This window comes from Vipera ursinii (assembly GCF_947247035.1).
Source record: "Vipera ursinii genome assembly, chromosome: 11".
Lineage (NCBI taxonomy): Eukaryota > Metazoa > Chordata > Lepidosauria > Squamata > Viperidae > Vipera > Vipera ursinii.
This window is the reverse complement of record NC_139524.1, coordinates 17,725,668-17,744,909: the sequence shown is the minus strand read 5'-3', so window position 1 is coordinate 17,744,909 and position 19,242 is coordinate 17,725,668. Positions and strand designations below refer to the sequence as shown.

At 44.7% G+C, this 19,242-nt stretch overlaps 1 protein-coding gene across 3 annotated transcripts in view; it reads right to left on the bottom strand.

Annotated features, from left to right (window-relative positions):
- The window catches only part of SEMA7A (semaphorin 7A (JohnMiltonHagen blood group)), a 31,567-nt gene that overhangs the window by 3,190 nt on the left and 9,135 nt on the right, over positions 1–19,242 (bottom strand). The window contains exons 1-13 of one of the 3 annotated variants that reach the window (XM_083371480.1): positions 15,792–15,944; positions 10,036–10,169; positions 9,168–9,212; positions 8,746–8,841; positions 8,553–8,637; positions 8,035–8,145; positions 6,426–6,571; positions 5,399–5,577; positions 5,052–5,160; positions 3,347–3,530; positions 1,470–1,585; positions 1,079–1,236; positions 482–555 (exon numbers count right to left, since the gene is read on the bottom strand). In XM_083371480.1, the coding sequence (XP_083227606.1) occupies positions 482–555; positions 1,079–1,236; positions 1,470–1,585; positions 3,347–3,530; positions 5,052–5,160; positions 5,399–5,577; positions 6,426–6,571; positions 8,035–8,145; positions 8,553–8,637; positions 8,746–8,841; positions 9,168–9,212; positions 10,036–10,169; positions 15,792–15,819 (1,465 nt within the window). In that variant the 5' untranslated portion in view covers positions 15,820–15,944. Of the gene's footprint in view, positions 1–481; positions 556–1,078; positions 1,237–1,469; positions 1,586–3,346; positions 3,531–5,051; positions 5,161–5,398; positions 5,578–6,425; positions 6,572–8,034; positions 8,146–8,552; positions 8,638–8,745; positions 8,842–9,167; positions 9,213–10,035; positions 10,170–13,798; positions 13,974–15,791; positions 15,945–19,242 lie in introns of those variants that run through there. The other 2 variants (XM_083371479.1, XM_083371478.1) reach the window with 2 other exon arrangements.

Below are 19,242 nucleotides of genomic sequence, written 5' to 3'. Positions count from 1 at the left end.
ATGGTACCCGACTTCCAGGAAAAGCCTGAAAAAATCTTCCTTTTCCAACAAGCTTTCAGCTGATTAGCACGTGTGCACCTTCACATTTCTGTATATTTTTAACTGATTATTTCAGGGTTGTGCGATTCCTAATTTGTTTCACTTTGCTAGACCAAAGTTTGGGGCAGCTACCACTTAACAAACCAACGAAACTGAATGTGGTGAGTTTTATAAGCCTCCATCAACTTTCAGAATACCAGCTCAGTTAATTATTCTTTCTGTTCGTTCTAAAATCACAAACTTTTTTTTTCCCTGCAATCCACTGCTACTTCAACACTTTATCCGGGGGCTATTCTTTCTAACAAAACCTCATTTTTCCCCCCTTAACTTCTTCCTTTTCCTAATTTCTCATGGGCTTTTTAAAACGTATTTTCACAGATCTTTGCAGGAAACATCTGCTGCCGCCTTCTTCTTTACACTCAAGTATTTTTGTGAATATTACCTCCGGAGGTCAAGTTGTTTGAAGTAGGACAAATGTTTTGAGGGACATCATGGCTTAGAGACTGCAGTAAGGTTCTGAATAAAATAAAAATAAAAATCAAGTTAAACATCATATTTCTTCATAAATTAGGCCATCAAAGAGTCAGCCTGCTGCATCTCCATAAAAGATATACAGTAGTACATGATTATTTACATTTGTTTAGCTGGTCAAAAAAAATAGCTGAAGATTCATAATCAATGAAGAAAATTTCATTGCCTTATTCGGAGGCCCCATTTTTACACATTTTTACTGGTTTGCTAAATTAACCACTTTTCTAGTTTTGTACAATAAACTAGTTCAATCAACAATCAACTTGGTTGGCTTCATGCAAGAGAGAAGCCATTCAAAAAAAAGTCAACACTAACCAAGCTTAGCATGTGGGAATATAACCCATAAGATCTTTACCTAACTTAATGGACCACAGTTGCATGAATACACCCAACTGAGAAAGTGACATCACACTTATGTTTTACAAACACTTGTCTGGTTTAAGAAGCTCTGGTGATCTCAGATGTGCCATGTCACCATCAAACCAATTATATAAATTATGTAACCTACCCATTTTCCTGCTCATAAATAGAAGTACATTCCTCATTGAGCCATCCACAGTAGGGGTCTCTGGACAGCACACAGCTCCCACAGTTGTTCTGATATGCCCCACAAGAGGCCATGGGGAGCTGCACCACCTCGTTGGCCGAAGCCACAATTAATTCATTCTGCAAAATAAAACAAAGGAGCCATTGAAACGAGCTTCCTTGACCCATCAAGAGAGAGTCAACCAGCTGTGGAAAATGGGCAGCCATCCCAAGGTCATGAAACCAAAAGTTGACATCCTGGTCAGAAGGACCAATGATAGAGGAAGCTGGAAACCGGAGTCCAACAACAGCTGGACACTCACGTGCTACCACTCATCGTGATTTAAGTCTCCACACTGTAGAGTCTTTCTTACCCTTGAATGGTCTAAAGTCATGGCAAGGATGACCGCCTGGGATTGGAAAGGCTGGATTTCCAGAATATTCATGGGTCCTTTTGGCAAGACGACCACCTTATGGATGCTTCCTTTGTCTGTATGTGAGATGAGGAGAAAGAAGGATTAGCAAGATGAAGACAGGGACATGGATGGTGAGGAGGGAAAAAAAACACCACGAAATCATATAGAGGATTCCCTTAATATGAATTAGGATAAATATTCATGAGTCAGTAGAGGTATATATTATTCCCCACAGTAAAGAGAAGCAGAGATGGTCAAACTGATTCTTTTGTCCAAAGAAGAGAATATATCTAATCCTGTTTCTGTTTTGAAACTGCTTCCGGATACTGTGCTTGTAATGAAAAAGAATAAAGGAAGTTTTGCTTTTGCTTTTGCTAATTAGATAGGTTTATTGTTATAGAATAGGGACGCGCTGGCTCAGTGGGTTAGGACGCTGAGCTTGTTGATCAGAAGGTTGGCAGTTTGGCGGGTCGCATCCCGAGTGCCGCGTAACAGAGTGAGCGCCTGTTACTCGTCCCAGCTTCTGCCAACCTAGCAGTTCGAAAGCACGTAAAAATGCAAGTAGAAAAATAGGGACCGCTACGGTGGGAAGGTAACAGCGTTCCGTACGCCTTTGGCATCTAGTCATACCAGCCACATGACCACGGAGACATCCTCGGACAAGCGCTGGCTCTTCGGCTTTGAAACGGAGATGAGCACCGGCCCCTAGAGTCGGAAACGACTAGCACGCATGTGTGGGGGTACCTTTACCTTTTATTGTTATAGAGAGGGTTGGCACACATTGTTGTGTAAAAGTAAAAAAGCTGCGATTGTAATGTGGTTATCTTCTCCTGCGCTAAAGAGAGTCGGAAGTCGGTGCTTTATTCTTTTCCCTCGTCACACTATCTTTCTTTCTTTTCCCTTCCCTTTCTTCTAAGTTTTCTATTACTTGTTAGAGTTTTCTCTTTGTATTTTATAGTTTGAGAAAACAACCAAATTAAAGTTTTGTCCATCCAAACGACAACAGTCAAGGGCACCCGAGAGGCATTATGGCATTCTCCACTTTGGTGGATTTGACTATGTAACCCTTTGGAAAGGACCTTTTCTCCTGCTCTTCCATCCTTGACTAATTCCCATATTATGGTCTTATCCCAGCAATCAAACATTTGGATTCTGAGAATTGTCCGCAAGAGTTCTCATTCGAGAAACAGCCGGAAGATTCCAGGAAAGATGAGAGTGGAGCAGATGGCCACAATCTCTCATTTGATCACACAATTCTTAACCCCACCCCCACCCCCGATAAGCAAGAGACAACACCTCTCGTCATGGTGACACGAACCCGATACGGGCAGCTCAGTCACACAGAAAGCAACAACACTCAACTGTGTAGCCCATCACGCCCAAAGCTGGTAGGACAGGGAATTGTTCAAGCATCAAATCTCCCTTTTCCAAGATCACAGCACTGAGAAGGCTGCTGAAAGGGAGAATGAAAATGAAAAGCCACCCATTTCTCCAACTCTGATTCATGGCTATATTCTCCGGCTGTTGCAATCTAACCTTTATCTGGGTCAAAGCAAGAGAGAGTTAATCCAGAGAGAGCTACAAGGTCCAGCACTTGCCAAGTTCAAGAGGGCACATTTCATGATTCTCCCCCTACAAAATAAGGGGGAGAGCAGCTGAGCCAAAGTTTTATACTATTGTTGGAGAACACACACACACACACACACACACACACCCCAAATGCTTTTATATTGAGTTGAGAAGATCTCTCGCACAACCACAGAGGCTTCCTACCAAAACTTTCACGCAAAACTTCTGGAACTAGCAGGCACATTACAGATTGCTTTGTTGTTTACCTGTGGCTAAATACAGAACATTGTAGATCTCGTTATTTGCCACCTCAACCTGGTGGACGCCGAGTTGCTGATAGTGATGTTTGCTGTAGAAGACCATTTTCCCGTTCATTTGGGCGGCCAACTCTGGATAGCTGTCGATCACTTTGAAAGTCTCAGGTGGAGTCTTTTCATTTCCTTCTAGACACTGTCAAGAAAGTCACAGAGATGATAACAAGGAGATGAACAGAGAGTTCCACAGAGACCCAACATTACACGCGCTTCGGGCTTTTGATTTACTAAAAGCTTAATCAACCTGCAGGTTTGCAAGCCATGAGGAATGGAGTCCTGTTTTCAGAATGACTAAAGCAGTGGGGATACTCAACAGCTAATACAGGAGACATGTCCATCCTTTTCACAAACCTGTCATGGATAGGGAGGATGGGAGGGAGTACAGTCAAATATGTCGGAAAAGACACCAAGGATTGGATAGGTAGGCAGATGGTATAGATAGGAAAGTAGAATAGAGACAGGGCAGGAAAGAAATGGGTGGAAGGAAGGAAGGAAGGAAGGAAGGAAGGAAGGAAGGAAGGAAGGAAGGAAGGAAGGAAGGAAGGAAGGAAAAATGAGGGAGAGAAAGAGAAAGAAAGGAAAAATGAGAGAGGGATGGAGGAAGGGAGGGAGGCGAGAAAGAAAAAGGTGGGATGTAGGGATAGGTAGAGAAATGGTTGAATGATGAAGGGTTGGAGAAAGAGAGATGGAGGGATGAATGGATGGATGGATGGTTGATAGAAAGAGAGAGAAAGAGAGAGAGATGACAATGGATAGGTGAATGCATGAATAGAGAGACAGAGAACTAGGATGGAAAAATGGATGGACAGATGGATGAATGAATAGTGGAGGGTTCAGAGAAAGAAAGAGATGATAGATGGATGGATGGATGGATGGATGGATGGATGGATGGATGGATGGATGGATGGAGCGAGCGAGCCCCAGTTTGCTCCAGCGTGACATGGATGGAGATGTGCTTTAAACTAAAGTAGACAAATGTTCAGAAAAGAACTGTTCCTAAATGTTTCATGTGTGACTAGTGGGAGTAAAAACTTGTACAAAGTTCATTTTCTGAAGCTAAAAATCCCTGATAATTTGGACTGGATAGACAGAGCATGGTGTGCAATCCGTTTTTAAACAAATGCTCTGTTGATTTCTTGTAAATTACACATGTAAAAGACTAAGAAAAAATGAAATTAAATACGGACAAGCTGAAACCACAACATCAACACAACCCAACTAAACTCATTAGTGATTTTATATTTCTGGCAGGCACTTCTGCATCTGCAGTAAAAAGGAGTGGAAGAAGATAGGATGGAGAAAATTGCCCTATGCTATTAGTCATTATTTATTTAGTCATTAAGCGCCGTGGTTAGAATGCAGTATTGCAGGTTAATCCTGCCGACTGCCAGCAGTTCGATCCTGACTGGCTCAAAGTTGACTCAGCCTTCCATCCTTCCGAGGTTGGTAAAACAAGGACCCAGATTGTTGGGGGCAAATAGGCTGAATCTGTAAACCGCTTAGAGAGGCCTGTTAAGCAATGTGAAGCGGTATATAAGTCTTATTGCTATTGCTATTGCTATTATAGCTCATCCTCTCTGAGTTATCATGTAGTCTCCAAATTGACTACATATCGGAAGGATCACTTTTCCACCCAATCTTCATCGCTGCTTTTTACCTGTCCTGGCTTCACAGCAGGGGTTTTTCCACTGTAGTTTTTCAAGGGAGACGTTCTGAAGAGTTTGCTGATGTCACTAACAGAATAGACGCAGACCGCCGAGTAACCCCTGCAGAAAGGAGACACAAGCAACCAGCCTTCCATCAATGGGCACTCTTATTTTTATGGCGTTTCTCATTGCCAATAAAAGTGAGGCCCTTGCCATAATCTAATTCCATGCCACAAGGATAAAACGGGGAAGAAGGAAGAAAAGTTCCTGCAAGGGAAGAAGGTTCTCCACCTCCATGATGAAAGCCAACCCAAAGTCCCCTGGTGGTTTATTTATGTCCAAGGAGCAAAAGACTCACCACTCGTTGAGGAAAAGCCCGTAGATCTTGGTCTGAAACCACTGGTCCGATTCAACGATAAACACGTCCTGAAGCCACTCAAAGTTTCGTTTAGTGGCTGAGTCCACACAGAGCAACATGGCCTTCAGGAGAGTTGTCCACTTGGCTGCTGAAAAGGACCCATTGCCCCCTTTGTCACCCTGCAGAGAGAAGGAAAGAAAGAGTTTACTAGGAAAGCAGCAAAAAAAAAAACTCTCCTGAGCTTTGAGTGGCCCTTCTAATTTTTTTTTAAAACAGAGAATTAAATGTGATCTTTGCGGAAGCCATTTATGGCTCCAGGTCAAAAACTAATCAGAGATGGTTTAGATGGACAGCATCCCATTTCACCAGCCTTCCCATTCCTTTTGCACAAATCTAAGTTCAGATATAAAATCTTCCAGGGGAATGAGAAGTCCCAAATTGGTTCATACATTCTGCTAAGCAATCATTTGTAAGAGAAGAGCAGGCAAAGCTAGAAGGGAGGAGTTAAGCATGTCATCAGCTTAGGATCATTGCGTTCCCACAAGCGCTCCAAGTCCAGCCCCTCCCAAATTCCATTGACCCTGATCTGGTGCCAATTTTGTGCTGAACTTTAGTTGACCAGATTCTTGTGCATAACCTTGAATAAATCTTTTATGTTGGAACCTTATGAATGGTCCCAGTTCTTTGCTTCTGACATCATTGATTGAAGAAGCCACCATGACTGGATTCAACTCTGGTTCCAAGCCACAGACCCCATTGGCTTCTACAGAACCCATAGCAAGCCACCTGGAGGTCACATTGCCTGGTGCAGCCTAGCATTATTGCACCATTGACGCAGTGGTATACCACTGAATGACTTCTACATATTCTGATGTCTGATGCAAGTAGGCGAGCCAAATTGTTTGCATCATAATATGCTTGTCATCATTCACCAAGGATTGTCGACAGTCATGGACTGGTTCCCACCAAAACTAAGCTACCAACATAGCAAAGAGTCCCAAGAGTCTTCTCAAAACCCATTCTTGACCTTGCACACTTGAGCCACCCTGGAGATCTTCCTTGGGGCCAAAGGATTATTTGGCCAGTTCGGGTTGTCCTCTCGGAAGAAGAAGTAGATCTTGTCGTTATAGGCCTCTTCTTGCTTGATCGGTGCAATCTTCACAAACCGTGGATCTGGCAGGAGTGAGATTAGAATGAAAGCAGTCAGCCTGGGCAGATCTTTCTCCTCAGAACCTTCACAAAACACCCCATGCCTGGTTACTCTCAACCGTTTTAATGGTCATGCAATGCATTTAACCAGATCAAGGGAAAAACCGTTCAGGTGTACCACAGGAGTCCCCAACCCCCAGTCCGTGGACCGGTGCTGGGCCACAGGATGCCAACACCCAGTCCACACAAACAAGCAAAGCCCCATCTGTGGGATGCAAGCAGCACACAAAACCACGCACTCTCTGGTCTGTGGAAAAACCTTTCTCCATGTAACCGGTCCCTGGTGCCCAAAAGGTTGGGGATCTCTGGTGTATTAGATTCACACAGCAAGCCCAGTTAGGGTTAACCTTGGTAAAGCTTTGGGGCTTACTAAGTTGTGCAAACAAAGAAAATGAGTTAATTTAATCATCAGACCCAGCAACACCAACACATCAGACAAGCTAGGTTTTCACCATCTGCTAAGCCCTCCCTGAATCTCCCAGTGACCTAGGTCCAACCATCCTTGAAGGTTTAGGCAAGAGATAAGTGTTTTTCCACCCATGAAGACAGTTTTGCACTTCTGAAATCCATGGCCTTCTCCGAGCTTGGCCACCCCTCCCTTCTGTGCATGGAAGGTGCCCCTTGGGCTCTGTTACATCAAGGCTTAAAGGCCAAGTTCGTAACTAGAGGAACGTCAACTCCCTGCATGGAGGGAAGCCCAGCCAGTCCCTTTTGTGCTGTTTGGAAAGGCCCCTGAGCTGGGAATGGAAAAGTCCTCCAGAGGGACCAAGGGAAGGAACTTTGAATCATCTGGGGCTCATCCCCAGAGATTTCCAACTTTCAAGAACTCATCCTCCATGACGTTAATTACACAGCAGACACCTGAATGGCTCTTTCTTGTTCCATCTAACTCCTCGGGGCAAGAGTTGTGTTTGTTTTAAGTCTTCCTCCATAAGCCCAAAGCTCATCTTCTACTTGGTGGGGGTTGAAGAACCCCTGGTCTCTCTGCTCTTGAGAGAACCGAGCCTTGTGAACAGGGGAATCCAATTTCCCATAGAGTTATGGTTGCAGCAACATTGATCTGCACCGTTTCTGGGTAGGTGGGAACACCTATTAAGAAGGCCCCCACAATGCCCCATGATCTTCCAATGCAGGGCGTCATGGGAAAATTGAAATGGTGGTCTTCAACCTCCTTGAAAAGGAGCTTCTGAGGACTTGATCAACCGGCTGAGCCAACTGAGTTTTTCTGACTAGCCATTCTGCCTTCCAGCCAGCCCTCAATGCAAGCCATGTTCTCACAGCACGTCTTGAAGGCAAAGCAGGAACTAACTGCGCACGTTGCCTTATCCCTCCTTGCCAGGCACTATAACCCTGTCATATTTTTTTTGCCAGGGTTAGAAAGCACAACATTGTCGCACAATTGTTTCTTCCAGAACTGCAACACTTACTCGTCATGACTGTGTCACTGGTGTAAAGTTCGGCAGCTCCTCGGACCCGCCGGAAACGAGGGATCCGTCCATTGGATTGGTATTTCCGGATAGTCGAATAGATGTCATTGCCTGTGAGACAAGAAGGAAGATGAGGAAGAAGCTGAAGAAATGTCTCAACCAACCAATTCCAAAAAGAGTTCTCACAAGGGAGATATGTAATTTCCCCTGGGGATTCCATCACGGGCATTGTGCAATGAGAAATGTCTACAACGAGCCTTCCCAACAGAAGGACGTACCCTTCAAGAGGGAACTTGGGATTCCAGAAACAAGGAAGATACAAAAGACATCATATCCGTCTATTTAAATACTTACAAAAATTAAAAGGGGGTCCCAAAGCCACCCCAAGACCTTTTATGACATCATGGAGAATGTAAAACTAACTCTACAGTGAATGTGGAAGATGGCTTCAGAGCAAATGATCTGGAGAAGTTCACTGGTGGATTCACCACGATGAGCTTTGATTTCATTAGACTTACCATCAATAAGGACGAGGGAATTTTTATCAAGGCCAAAAGGAGCTAAGCTCTGGGCACCGATGCCCGGCTCTTTCTTCCCATCGACCTGCAGAGGACAGAAAATAAGGTCAAAGGTGATATCCTCAAGTCTCATTTTTGCCAACATTCCACAAAGGTCGCACAAAAGGGAAGAAGAGGCAACCATGGACCCTACCCAGTTCCAGCAGGTTGGCCTGCAGGCGTTGGTGCCACAAATCAACACCTTGTCCTGGTACTTCTCGATGAGGGTGAGATAATTGGTGGCTTCCTCCTGAAAAAGAAATGAAGAAAAGATGAAGGTGAGGAAAAGGAAGGAGGAGGAATGGAGGGAAGGAAAGAAGGGAGGGAGGGAGGGAGGAAGGAAGGAAGGAAGGAAGGAAGGAAGGAAGGAAGGAAGGAAAGAAAGAAAGAAAGAAAGAAAGAAAGAAAGAAAGAAAGAAAGAAAGAAAGAAAGAAAGAAAGAAAGAAAGAAAGAGGGAGGGAGGGAGGGAGGAAGGGAGGAAGGAAGGAAGGAAGGGAGGAAGGAAGGAAGGAAGGAAGGAAGGAAGGAAGGAAGGAAGGAAGGTAGGAAGGAAGGAAGTATTAATCCAAACTTACGGGATTGTCACACAGGGACCTGGATATATCTACATCAAAATGTTCCTGTACAAAAGAGGAATGGGGAAGAAATAAGACAAGAAACAATGAACTGGAAATCAATCAAGGAGAGAAGCAACCTAGAACTAAGAAGAAATTTCCTGACAGTGAGGACAATTAATCCGTGGAACTCCTTGCCTCCAGAAGTTGTGGGTGTTCCAACACTGGAGGTTTTTAAGAAGAGATTGGACAACCATTTGTCTGGAATGGAATAGGGTCTCTTGCTTGGATTAGAACAGGGGCCCCCAACCCCCAGTCTGTGTACCGGTACTGGTCTGTGGCATGCCAGCAACCGGTCTGCACAAACAAGCAAAGCCCCATCCGTGGGATGCAGGCAGCACACAAAACCACACACTCTTCAGTCCATGGAAAAACCTTTCTCCACAGAACCGGTCCCTGGTGCCCAAAAGGTTGGGGACCTCTGGATTAGAAGACCTCCAAGGTCCCTTCTAACTCTTGTTATTCTGTTCTGTTCTGGCTAGCGGGGCTACCGAAGGGTTGCGCTCCATTCTGCAACAGCTTTCTACAGGTAGTATAAAACTTTCCACCCCAGTTGTAAACATAACAACCCATCTCTTGTTGCTGCGGCAGCGCCATTAGCTACCGACACATTGCCAGTTTCTAAACCGGTCCCAGCGGAAGAGATGATTCAGAGAGGGGGGGAAGTGGAAGTCCCTCATAAGTGGCAGGGGATACCAGGTGTTTTCCAGAATCCAGCACCTCTTGAGAAGGCTGGATCGGAGAACTCTGCAACTCTAAAATTAACTCTCCAACTCTAAAATTAATGCTTGGAGGAGCAATTTCACCCTCCCTTTCCCAGCCTCCTTACCACGTGGCTGGTGGAGTCCTCAAAATTGTAGTAGTAAAGCTTGTTTTCTGCTCCCACCAAGACGGAAGAAGAGCCCTCTTCGTGGTAGAGGGTAACGTGTTTCTCCGTGGTATTAAACTGGAACTTTTTCCCACCTATGAAAGAGGGGGGAGGGGGGGAGGGAAAATTCAGGATTGAGCCCAGACTGAGGGGAAGCGTTGAAGCATTTCATTCAAAGGAAACTCAAAGGTGATGACAGAAACGCTCAGACTGATCTGTGACTCAGTGAATGTCTGGTTTTTCCAGGAGCTTTAAATCAACAGTCTCTTTCTTGACCAATTCACACTGTAGTGTGTAAATAATATATACATCCATCAGCCTGTGGAACCCCCCACCCCTTTCTGTTTTTCCATTGTGAAGGGGTTGATTCCACAAGACTGCTTCTATATATTTCAAACATCCCGGTTCTGGATATTTCTTTGTTTTATTCACTGGATTTTTATCTCACTTTTATTACTTTATAAGCAATTCGAAGAGGCAAACGTACCTAATGCTTCTTCCTCCTCCTATTTTCCCCATAACAACAACCCTGTAAGGTGGGTTCAGCTGAGAAAGAGAGATTGGGCCAAATTTACCCAGTCAGCTTTCATGCCTAAGGCGGAACTAGAATTCACCGTCTCCTGGTGATTGGTCCAAAGTCACCCAGCTAGCTTTGATTCCTAAGGCGGAACTAGAATTCACCGTCTCCTGGGGATTGGGCCAAAGTTACCCAGCTGGCTTTCATGCCAAAGGCAGGACTAGAACTCACCATCTCCTAGTGATTGATCCAAAGTCATCCAGCTGGCTTTCATGCCAAAGGCAGGACTAGAATTCACCATCTCCTGTTTTTTAGGCCAGCAGCTTAACCACTAGGCTGGTGGTGTAGTGTTGAAGGCATCGGGACAGAAACCAGGAGACTGTGAGTTCTAGACATCAAGTTAGCTGGGTAATCTTGGGCCAGTCACACCTTCTCAGCCCTAGAAAGGAGGCAACGGCAAGCTGAAATCTGGCCAAGAAAACTGCTGGGACTTCTCCAGCCATTTGTTGAGAGTAAACCCTGATTTGAAGGCACCACCTCAAAAAAATAAAAAATAAAAAACAGATACAATCAGCACACATGAATCAACGCTACACCCACACCTTCCTTTGGTCCCTCTGCCCTGTGATGCATTTTCAAAATGTTGACACGTGAATATGACCCAGGAAAGCCTCCCACATCAAATCAGCAAGCCCGCCGCCTCTTTCTTTCTCACTTCCTCTAATGCTATCCCAAGCTGCTTCCTCTTCTGATCTTAGATTGCAAATTGCTCCCCCAGACTGCAGAGAGCAGAATCCACGTTAATTGTTCAGATTGACCCTAACTCTTTCTCCGTTGCTTCGCTACCTCTTCCCTCCGCAGGATGCTCAGGAATTGTCCAGATTGCGAGGAGGGGATCGAGGGAGGAAGGGATGAGAAAAGAGAGAACGGACAAAGAAGCCATTTGCTCAAGGATGGAACACCGTTTTCCACCGTGTTTTTTTTTTTTCTTCTCCTTGATCCAGCTCTCTGGGAAAAGCCAACCTACACACACACACACACACACACACACACACACACACACACACACACACAGAAAGAGAACTGGATTTAAAGCCAACAACCACACCTAACCACACCACTTGTCCGGTCAACACTGGAATTGCAGAGGGAACTAACAAGAAGTTAGATAACAACACAGCTCCCTTGTAAACATCTGCTGACCTTCGATGGCCCAGCTTGGTTTGGTTTCTACAGATGACCCTGAATCACATCGGTGGGAGGGAAGGAAACAAGCTTTTCTTTGTTCTCACTTCTCAGCCCCGCTGAGTTTAGACATCTCCCTCTGCCCTGTTTGATTTTGCCTATCGTTGCTCTCTTTCATTCAACCTGACCCTGAGCCCAGGGGGAGGAGAGCAGCGGGGCTGGGTGGCCCACCTGCAACCAGCAGGTGGGCAGATGGACTTCCACCAAAGCCTTCTCACAAGGAGGCGCCCAGATGAAACGGTAGATAATCAGGCTGGGATAGCCTCTCCTAATGTCAACTTTGTCCATCCAGTTTGGCAACAGGATGAGATAAGAAGTCAGGCATCTAAAATACAGGTTGCTGATTGTCTGGGGAATCAGAGCTGCAGTGGAGGCAATACAACATCTCATTTGCTAAGTAATCTGACTTTTGACACTCTCTCTCTTCTCTCTCTCTCTCTCTCTCTCTCTCTCTGGAGGTATTGTGTCACGTTCTCAAGGGACAAAAACAAAGTCTTCTCTTGGGCCTTCTGACTCAGCCGTGATGACTAAAGCAGGGAATCCTCTGTTGTGACCATCCAAGGTGGAAGATAATCTCTCAACCTGGGTCCCTCAAGGCCTCTGAGCTCTTCTGCTTAAAGCAGATCAACAAACAACCTTGGAGCAGCTGGCATTGGACAGATGCTTTGTTGACAAGAGGAGAGAAATGCCAGTAGCCAGGAGTGCTGGGACTCTTTTTCAAAACAGATGCTGTCTTCTCTTACCCCCCAGCCCCCAGCCAGGGGAGGGGGAAAAAAGATGGTTTCCTTCAGACCTTGGGGCTGAAGGAAGCTGAACTGCAACACAAAAGCGCACATTCAGGAAACCAGGAGGTATAATCCTTGGTTGCTCTCCTTGGGAGTGTGGCAAAGATCTAAAAGAAGAACGTGACATCTTTGCAAGACTTGGGCGCAATCTGCCATGGGTGGATCAGCTGCAGTTCTACCTTGCTGAGGCTCAGGAAGGAAATACGCTGAGATATTCTCTTGAAATTGACCTCTATCCTTGTAGGGCCTATTTTGCCCCCTGACCCAAATTCCTCAACCTACTTGGGGTTTGAAGTTGGCTTAGGAGGGTGAGCTGCTGAAAATAGTGTTTTGACCTGAGGATCATTTTCAACCTCCATAATCCAAAAATCCCTAGGGGCTTTGAGTGACAGATGCTTAAGTATATTATTCATGCTACTAAATTCTAGCTTCCGTCCAACCAGCTGTTTAATCAGCCAGTGGAACGGCTTGCCTTCAGAAGCTGTGGGGGCTTCATCATTCGAGGCTTTTAAGAAGAGACTGGACAGACCCTTGTCTCAATTCGTATAGGGTCTCCTTGCTTGAGGCAGGAGGTTGGACTACAGGACCTCCAAGGTCCCTTCCAGCTCTATTCTGACGGATTGAAACGGTTATAAGTTGAGGACAACCTGTTAGGTCTCCACTGCTGTGGCTGTGTCTGGCTCGTACAAACGAAGGCGCAATGTTTGCAAAGCACAGCAATCTGCCTCGGCTTTCTGCTTTGCTCTGCAGTTCGGGCTGATGTCGGGCTGAAGACACGGTCCAGCAGCTGAAGGAGGGGATGTTATGAAACACACCCACACCTGACGCATGAAGTGTTTGCCAGGTGCCAGAGGCAGCTATCCCAGCATCCCGATCTGCACAAAAGCCAAAGGCTAAAGAACACACAGCGTCAGCTAGTCAAAACCTCCCTGCTCAGCAAAGCAGAAAGCCACGGCTTGTTCCAGAAAGAATGCTTACAAAGCTTTTATTATTCTTGCCCTCTCCATCGCATTCCAGACCTTGGTTTCCTTCCCTAAAACAGCCAGCTTTGCCCAGTTCCCCATAATCACGTTCAGTCACTGCTTTTTTAAATAAATAATAAATAAACCCAAGGGTCACCCAGACTTCTTGAGTCTGCCAACTCTGATCTAAGACAGCCGGGGTCAAGAATCCTGACTTTTGACCTGGACAAGTTTAGCAAAAGCCATCCTATTTTCATCAAGCCCCACGTTCTGTCCAGCACATTCCTCCAATTCCGCATGTTTACGCCACAGCTCTTCCCTGCGCCTTTCAAAACATTTTCCCTCAACAGAGCATCAATTCATGCCCAGGGATAGGCTTGGCTCGGAGCCCCACGTATGCCAGTGATCAACAAAAGCACAAGTGGGCCAGGAGTGTCTTCAGCTTCTGAGCTGAGAAAGGCAACTGCAAGAAACGATTTCTCGTTCTGCTCAGTTCCTTCGTCTTGTCTGGTCTAGTCGTCGATTTTGCAGATCGTCTGTGAGATGCCCGCCTTTGTGAGTTGTTTAGCGTCCCGATATGTTTGGTGCCTGATGCCCAGTTGCAGCTGCCCGTGAGAGCATTGACCAGTCGAATCAGAGGACGGGCGAGGCCTTCAACGAAGGAGAAGAGGAAGGGAAAGGGGGAGAGGAGAAGGAGAGGAGGAGAAAGGGAGAAAGTGAAGAAGGAGAATGGAGAAGGAGGGGAAGCGAGAGAAGGGGGAGAAGGAGAAGGGAGAAGGGAGAGAAGGAACCAGAAAAGCCAAGGACTGTTTATTAAGACAGGGAGGTTTTTAAAAAAAGATACTTGAAGAACACAACATCAACCATGCCAGCATTGTTCCTAAAAAATCCCTGCCTAGACGTGTCCAGGAAGCCATCAGGCAATGTCACAGTTTCCAGAGGGACACAATAACTTCATTTTAAAAGCATACACACACACACACACACACACACACACACAATTCAAGTCACTGCCAAATTCAGCTCTGCATTTGCTGGTGCTCTCCACCACTTGCTCAGACCTTCCGTTAAGTTATCTTTAAAAATTTAAAGCTGGGAAGTGTTGTGGTTGCCTCCCTAATGCACCTGCTCGAAATGGGGGAGCATTGCACTGAGCAAAGGGAAACCACGATGAGTGGAGAGCAAGCCACGTTTGAAGGAAAATACTAAGAAAAAAGTACTTCAGGGACGAGAGAGAGAGAGAGAGAGAGAGAGAGAGAGAGAGAGAGAGAGAGAGAGAGAGAGAGAGAGAGAGAGAGAGAGGACAAAGGTTAACTTAGACCTCTATCTCAATGTCCTTATGCAGATTCACACACTTTTGTAAGCCACATTGTGCTGAATGATGTTTTGTTGGGGAAAAAACCCCCACAATTAGCACTCCTCCGAGCCAAGAACCAGGTATCTCAACATGATCAAATTTTGAAAAGGTAAAAGGGTAAAGGTTTCCCCTGTCTGGTCATGTCTGACTCCAGGAGGTGTGCATATCTCCGTTTCTTGGCTGAGAGAGCCAACGTTGTCTGAAGACGTTTTTCGGGGTTGTGTGGCCGCCATGGCTATACACCAAAGATGCATGGAACACTGTTACCTTCCCACGGGAATGGTACCTATTTGTCTACTTGCATCTGCATGCTTTCAAATTGCTAGATGAGCAGGAGCTGGAGCAAGGGACAGGAGCTCACCCCATCGCACGGTGCTCAGGTCTTGAACTGCTGCCAACCACCCGGCTGATAAGCCCAGCGTCTTAACTGCTAGGCCACCCCATCCCCTTTTTTGTAGAATGTTTGCTACACAAAGGCAGAACTTTCTCTGTAGGACGCAAATAAACGTCTGGACACTTTTAGAGACTGCCTTCGCTTTATTACTACGGTTGACCCCACGCCTTGCGACCACCCATGTTTTCGTGGGCAAATGTGAAGAAGCTGGGTGGTTTCTCTTGGTGGGCACCATTACTCATTCGGAAAACGGAAAAACAACAATGCCCTTGAAGGGAGAATGCGGGCTTTTTCCTTCCAACCTGACAGTCAGCCAAAAGTTAGTCAGAGCTGGAATGGATGAGCTTACAAGGCTCTTTCTGAAAAATTGCGGTCAAGATTTGCTAAGTGCCAGGAGTCTAAGAGTCACTCATGGCTGGCGCAACCAAGTCCAGAAGGAGATAAAGAAAACATTGACCTGTTGTGGAAAAGGGAAGTATTTTCATTCCTGGAAAGGCTCTTTGGATGCATTTTCCTTTCCTCTGAAGGGCAGAGTATTTCCACCGCCCCCCCCCTTTCGAAATCAGGAAATTAAATTTTCTTTTTGAAGCAAAACCGTAGGCCTCCGTCTCCAGTCACTGAGGTCAAGGTTTCTTAATTTCAGCAACTTCAACAGGTATGGTGGACTGGAATGATGTAGAGAGTTGAAGCCTATACTTTTTAAAGTTGTGGAGGTTGAGAAACGTTGATTTAGAGAGTGGCACAAACCACCTTTGTTGGCTTAATCCAGAGGTCCACCTAATTCAGCATCCTGTCTCCTACAGTGGTCTTCTGGAAGCCCGCAAAATAGCCCAAGGAGGACCTGTCAGTCATTAGACATTTGAACAAACAAGCATTATTTGGGTATCCTCTGAGAGGGGGGTTTCCAGCTTGTTTTATTAGCCATAATTGTTTTTAGAAATTGATTGATATCTTCCCTTTCCTGTCAAAACTCAGAGCTACATTATTAAGGGGGGAAAAAGACATTTATGTTTCTACTTGGAAACCACTTCTGGACTTCGTGCTTGAGGAAGGGAAAAAAATGAAACTCCGATTGTGGGTTTTACCAGTTAGATAGGTTTGTGGTTCTAGAAGTGGCTAGTTTATACTATTACATAAAAGTAAAAAGCTGAGGTTTTTATCTTGCTATTATCTTATTTTACTGCATCAAAGGGAATCAGAAGTCAATACTTTTCCTTTCTTTCCCCACACTTTTTACTTCCCTTCTCCCTCCCCTATTTTCCTACAATTTTCCTTTTTATTTTTTTTACTTGATATTACAAACTAATTTTAAAAAAAAAAACACCTCAGGGCAGCATTCATCCCCTTCTTTCCTCCAATTCTTTTTGTAAGAGAGGGAGAAAAACTTTCTCCATTTCTGTTAAGATGTCTGGGGGCGGGGGGGGGGAGGTGTTCCACCAACAACACAGTGTTGCAAGGCTGACACGGCACACTGATCTAAAATTAAAATATGTGGTCAAGACCACACCGCTGGCTAGACACGTAGACTATCTTTCTGACGAGAACTGTATTTATGGAGGGGGAAAGTCAACAACCAGCTTGGAGAAGCTGCTAAACAGCTTCAGAAATATTTGTTCATGTTCTGGTGTTTCTCGATTCTCAAGAATACTCTGGTGTTGACACAGTTTTCTATGTAAATAGCGTGGCTTACACTATTATAAACTGTCTCATTTGCAGATAGTAGGACTGCTGCCGCTCTGCCATTTCTAAAGGGCTGATCAGGAGATTCAACACATACTTCCTCGTGCATTAAAGTGAGATGCTGGCTAGCACAAGATATATTGTTAACCCTCAATTCAACAGCAGTTCATTTAGGGACCGTTCAAAATGACAACGGTACTGAAACAAATGACTTAGAACCATTTTTTCACACTTACACACTGCAGCATCCTTAGGGTGACGTGATTTACATTTGGACCAGTGGTGGGATTCAGCAACTTCGCACCAAAGGGCCTCCAGGCAGGACAAGAAGCAACGGATGGAGACTAACCAAAGAGAGAAGCAACCTAGAACCAAGGAGGAATTTCCTGACAGTGAGAACAATTAACCAGTGGAACAACCTGCCTCCAGAAGCGGCGAATGCTCCAACACTGGAAGTCTTTAAGAAGAGACTGGACAGCCATTTGTCTGAAATGGTATAGGGTTTCCTGCCTGAGCAGGGGGTTGGACTAGATGACCTCCAAGGTCCCTTCCACCATCACCACCACCACCACCATCATCATCATCATCATCATCATCATCATTATTATTACTTTGGCAGAACTGGTAGCTAATTTTTTGTTGCCTAGGCCCACACAGAGAACCGGTCATCCCACCACTGATTTGGATGCTTGGCAACTGGCTCACATTTATGACGGTTGCAGTGTCCTGAGATATTGTGATTCCCTTTTGCGACCTTCCGATAAGCAAAGTCAATGGGGAAAGCCAGATTCACTTAACAACTGTGTTACTAACTTAACAACTGCAATGATTCTTTTAACAACGGTGGCCTGAAAAAGCATTAAGTGAAGCAAAATTCCCTTAACAAATGTTTCACTCAGCAACCAATTTTGGGCTCAGTTGTGGACATAAGTTGAGGACGACCCGTATTGTACAGATGCAAGAATTTCTGTGTAAGGCTTTAATTTTCTTTAAAGGCATTATATCATACTGAAGTAGGCGATGACCTGGGAAAACTCATGCAATAAATTGCAATACCTTTCAGTGTGCACAAAGTTGCGCTTGACTCCACCCAATCTGTTCAACCTAATTATTGACCTTATTTGTTTGTGTGTTTGCACAATGTGGCAAACCTTAACCCAACCAAACATTCAGCATCAGGTGTCAATTGCACCGCTGCCCAGATGCAGTTACATAAGAGAAACAATTTCTGTAACAATTAGTTCATTCAGATCAAGGACAAGGTTATCTGCAGCCAAACTAAAGAAAATACATTTTTTAAAAAAAACACATACACATTTAACCACCGCATGACCTGTTTCCCAAGAGACAGGGTAGAAAAAAAAAATCTTTCAAACCGAAACATGTTTTCCAAATTGCCTTTTAAAATAAGGAACACAACAATCCCCATGCATTGTAAACAAAATGATTTCCTTTAAGAGGCAACATTTGGAGCAAGATAAGAACAGAACAAACAAGGGAACAAAATTTCTCTTATCTTTTGAGAAACAATTACGTATAAAACAGGGTGTTAAATGTTGCTGAGGCATGATTTTTCCTTAGAAAAAATCTACAGCCAAAATATTACAGCTTATTCTGAGGAAGCAACATTGTTCATCAATGTTTTCATTGGCAAAACGCGCTAAATTAACATCAAATTATGTAGTGTCTGGATTCAAATGAGTCAGCCATACAAAGATGGTTGCTTGCCCTGAACGTGCTGAATTACAACCTAAGCCATGAGCCATGGTTCACAAACCGTGATGTTTCTAACATTCTAAGATATAAACTGAGCAATACTACTGCTTAATACAACCTGTTAACCTAGTCTGGGTTGTTCAACAAAACAGGTAAGCAAGCCATGGTTAGCATGAAGGGTGAAGCAAGCTATTGCACAGAGAACCACAGACTCGTAAAAAAATAGAAAGAAAGAAAGAAAATTAGTCAGTTGGGACGTTGGGAATGGAGAAAGATTTCAGCATCCCATCTTATAGATAGCAGTGAGCATTATTTAACTCAAAATGGAAAGAGCCTATTTTGAGAAAGAACTAGAGGAAATTGACTAATCAAGGAAGAGAGAAAAAAAATAAAAATAAAGGCTATCTTGAGTCAAACTCTGTTTCTTTTTCACCAACATGGACATATCTGTGCAATCTTCTTGCTGCGATATAGGAAGTAACAGGGGCACTGCTACTGGCTTAGCATCTTAG